The sequence below is a fragment of the Maylandia zebra genome, linkage group LG3, assembly GCF_041146795.1.
Source record: "Maylandia zebra isolate NMK-2024a linkage group LG3, Mzebra_GT3a, whole genome shotgun sequence".
In the NCBI taxonomy this organism is placed as follows: domain Eukaryota; kingdom Metazoa; phylum Chordata; class Actinopteri; order Cichliformes; family Cichlidae; genus Maylandia; species Maylandia zebra.
The window spans coordinates 25223161-25238948 of record NC_135169.1 but is presented as its reverse complement, the minus strand read 5'-3'; the positions used below and the strand labels follow the sequence as shown (position 1 = coordinate 25238948).

The window sequence follows — 15788 nt, the reverse complement described above, 5'->3', positions numbered from 1 at the left end:
TGTTACAGTTGCACTGAAACGTCTCCTGCACTCGTTTGTGGTGTTCCCCGGTCATAGACCCACAAGATTTATCAAAGAGGGATTCCACAAAATTGCAGGTATCAGGATGACCAAAACTTAATCCATGATGTGGTGATACTTGAACTACTACTTAAATTTTACATTTATTTTCAGGGTTCCCAGGCGTGATTGGCTGTATAGATGGCACTCACATTCCAATCATTGCTCCTTCAGTAAATGAAGGAGGCTATGTGAACAGGAAGTCTTTCCACAGCATTAATGTGCAGGTACATAGTTCCCTGTAGCATTTCAAACTAACAAATCATTTCATTATAGTAATGGATGCTAATTTGTGTTCTCTGCACTGTGAAGATCATATGTGATGCTGCCAACATTATCACAAATGTGGAAGCCAAGTGGCCAGGCTCTGTGAGTGGTGGTGGTGGAGGACCCCCACCTGTTTTTCGGGCCTCCGCTTTTTTTCTGTTGGCTATAACGGGTCACATTTGAGCATACAGAGTAAGCAAATATGTACTTGTAATGTGCTCAGATAATTTCAATAAGTGCTTACAGAGGGGAAATTAATGTAGCCTCTAACTGCAATTGATTTACATCGGACAAACAGACCAAGCACTATGGCTCATAATACAATTACACCTTACCTGTTTGGACTATATTTTTATATTTCATTTTTACTTGCTGCCAGGAACGTTTGGGGCCTGTTGGGTTGCACTTGTGCTCACATCATCACAAAATAAAATGTATAAAATAAAAAATAAAATATAATAAAATAACGTGTTAAATGGGTGGAAATCCCTAGATCAATGTTTAAATTAACACTCACGCATTGACTCTGTCGGCTATGTTTTGCCATGCATGCTCCCTTTCTTTTGCAGCTGAGGCTGTGTTACTTTTTTTCTGCAAAATTTGCATGTTATCGGCATATGCTGCCATCAGAATTTCGGCGTCAAGCGCTGTAAAATACATTGACCGCGCCTTCTTTCCCTCCGTCTCCATGGTGACTCGCTTAATCTGTGCTCCACTAATCAGGGCTTTATGTATCCTCGTGCGCGCGCCTAACTTGGGGTTAAAGCAACTCCGCGTTGATTGAACTACTTGTTATCAGCCTTTCTGAAACCGAATATTCCGAGTTGGACAGTTTGGGGTTACTCAACCCTGAGTATCGTTTTTCACTCTGAGTTTTCTAAACCGGCTTCCTGAAATAGGGCCCTGTATGCAGTTTGCAGTGTGTCAACCCTCATAGACAGGGCTGCACATAAGTGGTCCGCAGGTGCGCATGCGCTGTCAAAATAAAAGACGCGCAACAAATAATAAGTTGCAACGCATGTTTGCGTACATAAGATTTTCTGGAGGAGGACAGACGTTTGTTTAGAACTCTTAAAGATGTCAAGAAGCTCCTTTAAGCAATTACTTTGGTAATTGCTCCTTCCTCCACCTCCAAAGAAATGTCAGAAGGAGTCCGAACCACAAAAGAAGCACGTATTCTCGGAAAAGTGGTTGCAGGAGGTGAGCTGGCTTCAAACAAATGATGAACGCACAGAGATGTGGTGCAGAATATGCCATGAAAATCCCACTCTAGCGGACAAAAACAGTGCCTTTTATATGGACGCAAACACACATTGCAACTTCTTATCTGGTGTGCGTCTTTTATTTTGACAGCGCATGCGCACCTGCGGACCACTTATGTGCAGCCCTGCTAATAGACACTTGACTGCCTGGGATCCGGTGGTGCTCCAGGAAGCAATGAGTGGTTGATTGTATGCACCTGTGGCTCTGTGTCTGCTGCTTAGGAGTGAACATGTTTCCTTCTTGCCTCCCTCTTTGAACTTTGATCACTCAACTCTGTTCATGGCATTGAATTTTGTTTGTTAACCTCGGTGCCTGGTTGAACTTAACTTGATTAGAGTTTTGTGATGCTAGTGTAAAGTGTAGAAGTAAATTTAAATCTACTTTGATATACAAAGAGGTGTTTGATAGGTTTGTAGCTTGAACCCATCCGCTGGAACGTTGAAGACAATATAATTACACTGCTAAGCAAGACACAAATAGGCAAAGTTCTTCATGTTACTCGTGCACGGGAGAGACCGGACAGAGCGCCGTCCCTTCGCTTGACCCCAGTCGCTCTCGTCCGTCCTCCCGTAACACTGTCCTTTTATTGAGGTTACATGAATATGCATAGGTTCATTAACATACGACGTCTACATACAAACAAAGAGTACCTTGCCTGTGTGTGTGTGTGTGTGTGTGTGTGTGTGTGTGTGTGTGTGTGTGTGTGTGTGTGTGTTGCTGATCAAAGGGTCAAACATCCTTGGTCAGGAAGAGGGTAGACTAGACCCCCCCCCGGTGAGGAAGTCCAGCAGTTCATCTAAACAGAAAAGCACTTAGACTAGAACAGACGTAGCTACGTTAATCCTACCATAAAACAATTAAAACAAGATGCGACCTCTTCCCGTGCTCCCAGGATGTAGGTGTGCATTCTAGTGTGGAATGCACACCAAGCCTCTGTAGCCTGTTAAAGATCACACAACTTATCACTACACAATTGATTATACACCTCTAAGCATCTATGGTTAAATATTTCTAAGCATAAATAACAATCAACAATACAAACTCTAACAGTGTTTACAAAGGTTATAAAGCTAGTTATGTATTTGGTGGTTACGTGTTTTGATATTTACATGTTTACATGTTTGAATGTTTAGACATGCATGTTCAAACCAGTAATAAGTATGTGTTATATCTACCTGGTTGTTTTCCCTGTTTTGATCTGAGTATAAGATTTCCTGGCTTCTGAGAGGCCAGTGAAGTACTCATGAGGGCGGCACACAGGAAGTGTGGGTTATTGTTGCAGTGTGCTAAAAGTAAAGAGGCTGCTAAAAAGTTATCCGTCTCCGTCTTGCTGTACCTAATTATTCAGAGAGATTCCCAACCATCTAGTGAACCCTCACGTTACATCTGGTGGCAGCGGTGGGATTTATTTTCTTGATGGATCTGTGTATTTGGTGAGTTTTACTCCCAAGCTGCGGATAAGATCGTTTTTTTTTCCCGCTGGGATTTATCCCTCTCTGTGAACAGCTGATGAACTGAAAATAATAATAGTAATAATTTTTGGAGATAGTAAGGATTGTTGCAGCTTTTCTCTCTGTTTTTGTAATTTTTGTGATTTTTTTTGAGCTGGATATTTGTTGGGAACATGTCGGCTGACGAGAGTGAATCTGTGCATGAGCTGTGCTCTTCTCCTGTGCCACATTCGAGGTCAGTGGATGCAATACGGACTGTTGCTACTCCCGCCCACCATACCGTTTCCAGTGCCCTGACAATAGATCTTCCACCTGTTTTTAAAGGAGATGGGACTGAATCTTTTACTAGTTGGTCTCGTCGCTTTGAAGTGGCAGTGCAAGCTATGACTCCACCTGAGGTAGATTTGCCAACTGTGATGTCCTCTGTTCTGCCTACTCGTCTAGCAGATGCTGCATTTTTGTACTGGGACAGTTTGCCTTCATCAGCCCAGAAAGACTATGATCTAGTGAAGGATAAGCTGAAAGAGGTTTTCGGTCCAAAATATTCTCTGCCATTCTTCCAGACACATGTGAATGCTCGCCCCCGGAAACCAGGTGAAAGTTTAGATGTGTACAGCGCGGATATTACCCGTCTTGTGCTTGAAGCTTTCCCTAACTATGACCACAATGCCTTGGAAGGTGAAAAATTTCGCCGTTTTGTTGCTGGGTTGGACCCCACCTTGCAATCTAAGATTCATGAGATGGGTGCAGAGGATCTCGACGGAGCCCTGCGCATTGCCAGCCGTTGTGAGAGAGCACGGGCAGCATTGCAACTTACAGCTGCAGGATCCTCTCATATTCCGTCTTCAGAACAGGTTGCTATGATACGTCCTCAGCCTACTGATGCTAAACTTCTTCAAGCGGTTGAGGAGCTCACGCTTACTGTAACCGGCCTGAAACATGAAATACAGCAGTTACGGGAGAAACAGAGTTACCTTGCCCAACGTTTGGACTCCAGTCGTGATAGATCCTCCTCTTCCAATGTTCAGTACAGCACCAGCAGTGCGTCCCCGTCGCCTTATCATGCCAGACAACATTCCAGAGACTATTGCTCGCCTGAGAGGCGTTATCATCGTGATCCAGAGTCTCACCGTGAACGTCCTTCTTCCCCTGTTCCCCAGAGGTTCAATGAGTGGGACAAATGTGAGAAACACGATCAACGCACATACCCTTCCCAACAGCCCCCCCAGTATTCCAGGTACAATTACCCTGACAATAACAGATACCGACGCAGTCCCAGTCCTGCTCCACGTAGAGCTAGAGATGCTGCGTCCTACAGTAGGACCGGTGTTCGTTTCCAGTCCCCGGAAAGGCCTGCACATTTCACCTCCGGCCCACAGGGAAACTTTCATTAGCTGCTGTTGAGGGGCAAACATCAGCTACAGTATCAGGGCCCCAAAACCACATCCCCCAGTTCCCCTCAAAATCTGATGGCTCAGTCTCCTCTAACGTCTTGGCTATTGTCGAGGGCATTGAAGTGTGTGCTCTAATTGACTCTGGTTCCTTTGTCTCCCTTGTGAGTGAAGATTTTCGAAACGCTCATCCAGCTTTGAAAAAACGGCCTATGGTAGCATCCTCTGTGCCAGCTCGTTCGGTCAATGGAGAACGTCTGGAAATCTTAGGCAAGTTAACCGTTGGTATTAGGCTTGGGACTCAGGTATGGCAGCAGGACTTTGAAGTCCTCAGAGGTGCTTACCAGCCAGTCATTCTAGGTTGGGATTTTCTGCAGAGGCACCATGCTCTTCTCGACCTCAAAAACAAAGTGCTGCAACTGTGGGACATGAAAATTCCCCTGTTGCCCAAAGGACATGAGGTGGCTGCCTGCTGTAATGTTTCCGTGTTAGCACCAACCAAAATTCCAGCTATGAGCGAAACTCTGATCACAGCCTGTGTGTCAGCAGCCACACCGGCTTCTCCTGTTCCAACAGACTACTGTGGTTTCTTGGTCCCTAATCCAACATGTGACATTGTTGTGGCTCACACTCTCAGTGAAGTTCAGAATGGTACTACAGTGGTTCGAATGCTTAATCCCTCCAGTGATGAAATCGAACTGTACCCTGGACAGCATCTTGGTGAGTTTCATTCAGGCTCATCTGTTGATATCATTCCACTGGAGCAGACATGTTGTGCTACTTCACCTGTGTATGATTCGACTCTGCCGGTAGAAATAAATGAAACAAACTTGTCACACTCCCAGGTTCAGTCCCTGAAATCACTTCTCCAGAAGTATTCAGGAATCTTCAGTAAGCACTCAGAGGACAGAGGTCACACAGGCATAATTAAGCATCATATTCACACAGGTGATGCTACACCGATTAAACAAAGAGCCTATAGAGTGACACCTGAACAGAGAGCTGAAATACAGACTCAAGTTGACAACCTTTTAAAGGCAGGTGTCATCGAAGAAAGCTACAGCCCATGGGCCGCCCCAGTGGTTCTGGTGCGAAAGAAAAATGGTACGTGGCGTTTCTGTCTCGACTATAGGAAACTCAATGCAGTGACATTCAAAGACTCTCATCCTCTTCCAAGGGTTGATGATGCACTGGATGCGCTGTCAGGTTCTGCCTGGTTCTCCACAATGGACCTTCAACATGGCTATTGGCAGGTTGAACTGGAAGAGAAGGATCGTGAGAAAACTGCTTTCACAACCGGCAGTGGACTTTTCCACTTCACTGTTATGCCCATGGGACTCACAAACGCTCCAGCCACATGTCAGCGGTTAATGGAGATGGTACTTCGTGGCCTTCCCTGGAAAACCTGCTTAGTGTATTTGGATGATGTCCTCATTTACAGCCGCTCTTTCGCAGAACATCTCCAGCATCTGGAAGAAATTTTCGGCAGATTCCGGGCAAGTGGCTTGAAGCTAAACCCCTCAAAATGCTGTTTTGCCAAAGATCAGGTACAATTTTTGGGCCACATTGTATCAAAACATGGCATCCAGCCTGACCCCAGAAATGTGAACAGTGTGCAAGCCTGGCCTATTCCACAAACAGCGACAGAAGTAAGATCATTCCTTGGACTTTGTTCATATTATCGCAAGTTTATTCAAAACTTTGCGCACCACAGTGTCCCCCTACATGCTCTCACTGAGAAGCATGCACCTTTTCAATGGACTTCTCAGTGCCAGGATGCATTCATGTATCTGAAACATGCCCTCTCAAACCCTCCAGTGGTTTCATTCCCTGACTTCACATTGCCATTTTCTCTGTATACTGATGCTTCTAGCACAGCTATTGGCAGTGTACTAGCTCAAAAACAGGGACAGCAAGAGAAAGTCATTGCCTATGCTAGCCATGCGCTTACAAAGGCAGAAAGAAAGTGGTCGACTTATGATCGAGAACTCTGGGCCATTGTTTGGGCAGTTAGACATTTTCGGCACTACCTCTATAAGCAGCCATTTGTTATTGTCACGGATCACAAGCCCCTCCTGGGTCTTCGGAAAATACCCATTGACAGTGATAGAACTGGTCGCCGTGCTCGCTGGGCTCTTGAACTTGATCCTTTTGAGTGGACTGTGATTCATAAAGATGGCCACCGCCACCTCAATGCGGACGCACTGTCACGTCGCCCTGTCACTGGTGAAACCGTAGAGCAGGACACAGTCTGCACTGCTTCTGCTACCTTGAAACCTGAAGAGAGGTGCGTGGGTCCTGCAGGCCCGCCCAACCATAGTCCCTGCAGTACTGACCAAAAACACATTCCATGCAATGACCTTCCTGATCCACGACTGCAGTGTGCAGCGCTATCTGTTTCATCCACATTTGTGCTTGAGCTGCCTGAAGATGATCTCAAAAGTGAACAACAAAAAGATCCTGTACTGTCAGAAGTCATTGGCTGGAAAGCTAAGGGTCAGAAACCACCCTACTGGCGTATGAAAAAATGCCCACCTCAGGAAAAAGTGCTATGGCACGAGTACTCTAGACTTACCTTTCACAATGGCTTACTCTGTCGTAAAGCTTTCAACCCGTCCCAAAAGTCAGTGTTGCATCAGTTGGTTGTTCCTGAATCTTTAAAAGACACTGTCCTACAGCTGCTGCATGGCAACCCAGTGTCCGGTCACCTATCAGCAGATAAGGTCCTGAAACGTGCTCAGCAGCTATATTACTGGCCATTCATGTCACGTGACATCAGAATATGGTGCACACAATGCACCCCATGTGATGCCAGACGGAATCCCACACCTCATCACAGAGCTCCAATGAAAACAATTGTTGCTGCAGAGCCATTTCAAAAGGTGGCAGCTGACATACTTGAACTCCCCATTATGAGTCGTGGCAACAGGTACGTGCTCGTTGTTCAAGACTATTTCTCGAAATATGTCAATCTCTATGCTATCGCAGACCAACGTGCCACAACAGTTGCAAAATGCCTGTTTGACAACTTCATCTGTCAGCACGGCGTCCCTGAAATGCTACACACAGACCAAGGACGTCAGTTTGAATCTGACCTGGTGAAACATCTGTGTCAGCTGCTAGGCATCCAGAAGACACGGACCAGCCCATATCACCCTCAATGCGATGGGATGGTCGAGAGGTTCAATCGAACACTTATTGACCAGTTAGCTAAGTTACTCCTTCAGCAGCCTGGCGAATGGGATGACTGCCTCAATCAAGTTGCTTTGGCTTACAACACCAGTCCTCACTCTACCACGGGATTTACGCCATTTTTTCTCACACATGGACATGAGGCACGGATGCCTGCTAATATGCTGTTGCCTACCAACATGTCAGCATCATCTACTTCTGTTTCTCCTGCTGACTACGTCACCCAGTTGACTCAGAGACTTCAGTCTGTCTTCAGCACTGCTGCATGGAACAGAGATTGTGCCCACAACCAGCAGAAACAATTGTACGATAGGGGCATCAAACACACTCCTTATGTTCCGGGTGACTTGGTGTGGTTAAATGACCCCACTACAGCAAAGCAGAAACTTGCTCCACATTGGAAGGGCCCCTTTGAGATATTGGAGTGCCTTGGAACAGATGGAGAAAACCCTGGTGTCACGTACAGGATTCGCTACCTCCTGGACCAATCAGACAAGACTCAAATCGTTCACTACAATCGTCTCAGGCCGTACAAAGCACCTGTTCCTAAAGGTGGAACCAACTCACCTGCTGGTGACATACCTGTACAGCCCCAGATTCCACAGTTGACTGCATTATCAGGTGCGTTGCCCTTCACAGCTTCAAAATCTGCAGCTGAAGGGAGCTGGAATGTTCAGTGCCGCAGCCCTGCAACCTCATCAGACCCTCAGGTTTGTCAGCCACCACCTCTAAACCAGTCAAGACCCCATTCCCACTCTCCTTTGTCCCCTTCTCCTCGGTCTGAGACTGTAACGACTTCCCCCTCTGGCCATGTGGTGATACACCAATCAGACATTGTCCCTTCAACTCCTCATCGTGTATCTGGTGTTTCACGGCGATGTGTGAGACGTCAAGTTGTGCCTCCCAGATACCTCAAGGACTATGTTTTGAACTAAACTTGTTTTTGGTTTTGCTGTTGTTTTATTGTTGTCCCCTTTGCTCGCAGCATGTTGGGTTTTTTTTTTCTTCCTTTTCTGTAGGGAAACGGGGACGTTTCTTATGTGAGGGGGGGAGGAAAATGTAAAGTGTAGAAGTAAATTTAAATCTACTTTGATATACAAAGAGGTGTTTACAAAGGTTATAAAGCTAGTTATGTATTTGGTGGTTACGTGTTTTGATATTTACATGTTTACATGTTTGAATGTTTAGACATGCATGTTCAAACCAGTAATAAGTATGTGTTATATCTACCTGGTTGTTTTCCCTGTTTTGATCTGAGTATAAGATTTCCTGGCTTCTGAGAGGCCAGTGAAGTACTCATGAGGGCGGCACACAGGAAGTGTGGGTTATTGTTGCAGTGTGCTAAAAGTAAAGAGGCTGCTAAAAAGTTATCCGTCTCCGTCTTGCTGTACCTAATTATTCAGAGAGATTCCCAACCATCTAGTGAACCCTCACGTTACACTAGCTTGCCTCAGTTAACTCTTAGCTTTTACTATTGTCTGTGTTAATGCCTTCATGTAAAGTGGTCTGTTGAAAAAGCCCTGTCGGTTTTTTGTTTTACTCAGTTTCTTGTGTGAGGGCTCGTGTATGTTACGCCTCCCTAGGAGAGGGGATCGTAACAACAACAACAACAATGATAATAATAAAAATCCCAAGATGTAAACCTACCCATGTCACACATTCAACTATGTGTTGCATAAAAGCTTTCACTATAGTGAGATGCATTCAAATTATAATTTGAGTCAGTCAGATCTGATCTTCAAGGTTACAAACATTCATTTCTAATCATTAAACTGCTCAAATTCCAAGTAAGATTATTGCTCATGTAACCTTTGTATCCTTAGTTGTTGTAAGTCATGGCAAGTCAAGTTAATGTGTAACTGCTCTTTTTGTATGCCTTTGTACAGTTATAGTTACTGTATCTTGTATTCTTTATATTATGTTGTGTTGTATTTGAGCTTAGGCTATTTATTTATTTCACCAAAACACACAACGCAAAATAAAACTGTAGACAGACTTGACTGAGCATTGTCGAAGAGAAGGCTTCAGGTTTTCCATTAATTTGTCCTTCCTCTTTATGTTACAATCAACAGTTTGAGATATACGTTTAGTTTCATTTGGTTTAATTTTTTGTGAAGAATGACACAGTAATTTAGGTTTCATGTAACTTTATCTTAGCCTCAGCATCTTCCTCTTTGAATAGTTTCGTCAGAAAAAAAGTTTTTGTCCCTGTTGTTTTGTTGTTTCATGTTGTTTTTGTGATAACAAAGTCCATCTGAAGACTGTTCTCGAAAAGACGAGCACCAAATGATGTTAGACCTGCTGAAGTGAGAAAGTTGTCTTTTTTTTGTTTTCTTTGAGGATCGAAAGTTTTACTTCAGAAAACAGTGAATATGTTTATTAATAAACGCTATTAAAGTTGAAGTTAACAACAGATCCTTTGCTTTACTTGCTAATGTACTAACAGCATTAACAACCTAAAACACACAAAATGAAAAAACAAACAAACACAAAAAACATGTAAGTCGAGCACTTGCAGACTCAGCAGCACTTTCAGATTAGCATCTATATGAATTCATAAGCTGTGTTATATTATATTATAAATATACTCATTTATTATTTAATGTTTTTTTAAATATAAAATGATGGTAAATGTAAATGGCCTGTATTTATATAGCGCCCCAAAGCGCTTTACATATCCAGTCATCCACCCATTCACACACACATTCACACACACATTCACACACTGATGATGTGTTATTTATTGCAGTAACATTGCTTTTTCATGAAATACACTTTGCTTCTTAGAAAGAACTCAAATAAAAGCTGAAGTCACTTTAATGTGGAAAATGATGCATGTAAAACATGTTTGGTTGGGTTCTGAGAAAACTTACGAAGCGTTTCCGCACTGAAGAACACCAAAACTACACTTCCTCTTTTGCTCAGGTTATTTGTGTGGAAGGCAGTCCAGGTCCTCACTAGCTGTCTTGTTTCCTCTGCTGCATGAACCTGTTACAAGGTCATTTTGCTGGTTTTCACAGATCATTGGAGGTAAGAACTTCTCCACTTATCCCTACTTTATTCATCTTTTAATTTGTAATTTGTGTGATTGAAAAGAATTCTAACTGAATATAGTCAAGCTTCAGTCTCTGTTCGGTTTTCTTGTTCTGTTGTTTCAAGTTTCAAAGTTCTGGATTCCTGATTCAGCTTTCCTGTTTTACTTTGAAGGTTAGCTTTCTTTCTTCTCTGTGAATGTCTTCACCTGTGTTTTGTAAAATGTATTCATCACCTCTGAGAACACGTGGCACATGTATGTTTCAGTATGTTACCTACAGTCCTGCTCCTATCTCTTGTCAGCAAAAAACAAACAAAAACAAACATAAGATGAAACAGGAAATTCTGTCTAAGAGTGTGCTGTTTGTGCAGTGGTGATATTTAAATGAGAAAAGCTGAGAACGACTGTTTTGAAGCAACTCAGAATATCTAAAAGCCTTATTGAATCATGTTTTAGTTATTGTCTGGCTCACTTTGTGTTTTCCTGTAGATGATGAAAAACTGCTTGAGTTTCTGTCAGTTTAATCCAACTGACTTCTGACTGTGCTTCCTTTGTAAACGGAAAGTGTGAAGAGTGGGTGGGGTTCAGTGTTCACAGAATGCATAGTTTATTTTAAATATTATATATTGACCTATTTTTGTTACTTTTAAGAATGTGGCCATGATAAAAAAAAAAAAAAATCCTATACTGGTTTATGTTTTATAACCTTTTCACAGTACAGAAAGGGTCTGGTTGTCCTTGGATGACCTCTAAAGGCTTTTATTAATATATTAAAAACAAAAGCTATCAGATTCTCTCTCTGTGATGAAATGAATTCACGTCAATGACACTGGAATCCTAGAATAGACACTTGGACATAAACGTAGCTCATAATTTGAAACCTTCATCCTAAGAACCCACAGTCACACAGGTGACACTGCTACTTTACACATTGAGGGAAGTTTCTATTAAAGTTTGAACATTGACTCTCCCACAGTTTTCCTGACTGTAAAAATAGGTCTGGGCTCTTATGGGTTATTATGCACGTATATGTATATATCAGGGAATGAGGAAGTATGTTTAATGTAATATCTGTCTTTGTTTTTCTCTAACCCGATGACACAGGGCTCACTGATGATATCATTGATGATGCAGCACCTCCTGCCTCTCACTACTCTGCTCCTTCTGTCCATCGTTCCCACTGAAACTGCAGTGGTGGCATCAGTGGCACAATGTAATGAGTCTTTTCTTGAGAAAACTCCACCAAACATCCCAGATATTTTGGAGGAAGGGAACATCAAGGACCAGAACAGATACAAAGTGATCTGCCAGACTTTGACAGACATCAGGAGGTTTGTGACGCTGTACGACACCAAGAACAGGATTCCAGTTTTTTCTGCTGCAGAGTACAGAGGTGGAGGCGAGGGAAAGGGAAGTCGTTGGAAGATTGAACCACAGGTATCATTATAAGTAACAGCCATCTGATTTAATACATCTTTTTAAGCTTTAATAAAATATGTTCATAATGCAGTGCTACGTGATGATAATAATTACCACATTTATTACTGTGAATCTTAGTATACCACTAAAATTAAACCAACTACCCACAGTGCTATGCTACTGCTATTGCAACTAAAGCACTCCAGTGAACTACAAAAGTAACTTTTATGGTAACACTTTATAATAATGTCATGCTATTAGTGAGTAAGACATTTTTCTCTTAATTAATAAACTCATGTATAACACGTTCATGGTAACATTTAGAGAGGCTGAATAAGTGATTAACAAAGTAGTTTCATTGACATTTATATACGTAACGATTAAGATATGAGCACATTGTTTGTGAGCGATCTAATAAAGGTTTTATTAACACTTATTTCATACTGTAATTCATGGTTACTTCAATCAGTTATTAACCTTTAGTTCAGTACTTTGACTGCATTTAATGTGTAGAGCATTTTTGCCACATAAAGCATTTATAGAACAAAATGAAAGTATTTCAAGACTGCAATTACAAATTACGTACTATGGAGGAGTAATCCTTTAAAAATGATGAATGAAACATTTACTAATACCTCACTAATGCTGAATAGTCCGAGATTATTATAAAGTATTACTGCTTTAACTTATTACTTATATTCAGTGATCCCATTTATATGTTGATGACGCTACAAAGATTTTCCATTTTTTCTGATATAGGACACGTCTGTATATTTCCTATGTAACAGCAGTCTTGTCAGTTAAAGTTTGCCTTTTTAAATGGTAGCATTAAAATATGTAAAGCTCACAACTTAAGAGGGCTGTTATTATGTTTAAATAATACAACTTTGATCAACCAATTAGTAAATGTACATTTAGTCGACTTTGCAGCAGCCATGCATGGATCACTAATATATCATTTTCACTTTTATAGCTTGAAAACCAAACTGGTGATGCCAATATGACACCAGCAGACAAGAAAATCACCTACGACCACCAGGCTGGAACTAATGATTACAAACAGACAGAGTTTGACAGAGGGCATTTATTTCCAAGCTCTTATAGATCTGAAGAAGGTGACATAAACTCTACATATACCCTGACTAATGCTGTTCCACAAAGAAGACGATTTAACAATGGTAGGTGGAACTTGATGGAGAGATGTGTTAAATGCATTCTGGATAATTACTGCATTAAAAACAATAACCAAATAGAAGGCTTTGTAGTGATCGGAGCACAGCCCGGCAATGAAAACCCACTCAACCAAAGGATAAATATACCTTCAGTGCTGTGGTCGGCATTCTGCTGTTACAGTCAAAGTAAGGAGAGCTGGTTGGCGAGTGCACACTGGGGTGAGAACACAGATGATGGCCCAAAATATCTGCAGACCAAGACCTTGGCAGAACTCCACACAAAGCTGAGAATTGAAGCATTTCCTGGACCACAATGCCGTAATGGCAAAAGTGCCACTGAGCTTTACTCAGAAAGTCCCTGCAAAGCCCAATGCCGACAAAAGTGAAACAGAAAGAAGAGTACATCTACTCGTCCTACAACCACCCCCACCCCTTCAGTCTTCTTCTTCCACATGTAATTCACCAATCCCTCCCAGCTCCAAATCTTTCTCATCACCTGGAACATCTGTCTCACTTTCCTGCACAGTTCCAAATTACAGTACCACATCTGGCAATCCAACAACTGGCCCTCTGGGTACTACAGCCAGTGTTTCTGCTGCTGCATCTGTCCAGATTTCTAGCACATGTGTCAAAAGGTTTTACTCTAAACCTTTTGACACATGAGAGTGATGAGATTCCTTATAAGGCAACAGACTAAAGATGAGAATTCTGATTCAAAGCAATTTTTTTTCTTTTAGAAAACTACCTGTAAGCACCATATGAGAAGCCGGGGTTAATCGAAAAGTGATTTGGAAAAGTTAAAAAACACGATCATGTTAAAAGAATAAATAATAAGGAACTGTATGATTGACTTTGAAATGACTGAAAAAAGTACATTCAAAAGTTTACATCATTATTGTGAAATGAAAGGGCATCATCAGTTTTTCCTCCTAGTCATTTTTATTGATTATTTCATGCTGATGTTTTCTTACCAGAGTCTCTCTAAACATTGTTCTCTATCAGACAGGTGCCACAGACCACATCACAATGCAAATATTATTGATGCTTCATAAAGGAAGCTTGCAATCAAAATTCTTGGCTGAATAAACAACATCAACACTGCAATTTACAAAACAATTAAAAATAAAACAAGTTGGATTATATCTTTTTGGCAAAGATATACATAAAGCATTTCTCATGCATAAAGGGAAACTAAGCATGGTTTTAAAATTAGCAATTATATTACATTTTAATTATAAATGTCTGATTTAAACCACATTTATTTATCTACTATTCATGCCTGAGATGATAATGAAGTAAAAGCTACAGATGTGATTAAATGAATAATGATGTTTTTGGTTCGGGAATCGCATGAAGGATTTGTTAAGCTGTGGTTCCTGCTTTGTAATCTCCATGTTTATTCTTTCCTGTGTTTATAATGACCGTATAGTTTTGGTAATTTGGTAATTTACCTGAATCATGTGCCTTGATTTCATGCCTTTATTTTCCTTCCTGAGTGCCTGATTGATTCTTGTGCTTTATCAGATTTACTTTCTTTGTTTTTGTGTTTTTTGACATTTATTCTTCCTGCATTTGGGGTATTTTATCTGCCAGTGCTGTTATTTTTTTCTCTTTTCCTCACAGTCAGAGTTCAGCCACCATTGTGATTGTTACACTGGGTGCAGATGTACTCATACTCAAAATAAGTGGTGTTACCAACATAAACTGCTTTGAGATCATCTCTTGGTTGAAAATGTCAGAAATGTATCAAATAGCAAAAGCAAGGACGATTTGAGACAATATTTACACACACTGTGATGTGCTGGTATACAGAAAAAAATGTTTAATGATGTGTTCACCAACAGCTATAGAGAAAAGAGAAGTATTTGTTGAAGTACTGAGTTGTAGTACCAGCTACAACTCAACAACTGGTTGAGATAGCTGGAGGCTATCCCAGCTGTCAAAGGGTGAGAGGAGTTATGGACAAATTGCCAGAACTGTTGAGAGACAGATCTGAGAATAACCATATAACCCAGCACATCATTGAACTGTGGGTGGAAGCTTGGAGAGAACCCACACCAGCACTGGGAGAAGATACAATCTTCACACCGAAGACCAGGAAACTGATGGATTCACACCCAGGACTGTCTTCCTGTGAGGCCGTGGTGCTAATCACCATAACATCATGCAGCCCATGCTAAACTATATGACTGTAACTACTCTCTATAGTGCTTTGTAAACCATTTAATATGTTATTGTGGTTCTAATAAATTACAACTGGAGCATCACAGAGTGCATTTTGTGTTTTTTGTAGGAAAATACACTTTAGGTTTTAAAAAGGCATCATTTTAAATCTGGGTGAAGTATTTTTATAAGAAATCAAAAAGGATCAAACTCGTATAGAGGATAAATGTGTGAATGACTATTAAGTTACACCGGTGCTGCCTTTATTTGCAGCCCAATGTCTGTTCAAAACTAACTTTTCAGGAATAATTTAAAATAACTTTCAGTGTACGATGAAGCCCTCTGCCTGTAACTCAGGGTATCAGCATGTTTACAT

At 41.5% G+C, this 15788-nt stretch overlaps 1 protein-coding gene across 1 annotated transcript; it reads left to right on the top strand.

Annotated features, from left to right (window-relative positions):
• The first annotated feature begins 10569 nt into the window (after nt 1-10569).
• On the top strand, nt 10570-15516 carry LOC101476428 (endonuclease domain-containing 1 protein). The gene is made up of 3 exons (XM_076881378.1): nt 10570-10654; nt 11763-12095; nt 13051-15516. The coding sequence occupies exons 1-3, from the start codon at nt 10607-10609 to the stop codon at nt 13633-13635; spliced, it is 966 nt and encodes a 321-aa protein (XP_076737493.1). The 5' UTR covers nt 10570-10606; the 3' UTR covers nt 13636-15516.
• The last annotated feature ends 272 nt before the right edge of the window (nt 15517-15788 follow it).

Coding starts and splice junctions, on each gene's coding strand:
- LOC101476428 (XM_076881378.1), top strand. CDS start 10,607: ATGAACCTGTTACAAGGTCATTTTGCTGGTTTTCACAGATCATTGGAG. Junction 10,655..11,762: donor GTTTTCACAGATCATTGGAG/GTAAGAACTTCT, acceptor CCGATGACACAG/GGCTCACTGATGATATCATT. Junction 12,096..13,050: donor GTTGGAAGATTGAACCACAG/GTATCATTATAA, acceptor TCACTTTTATAG/CTTGAAAACCAAACTGGTGA.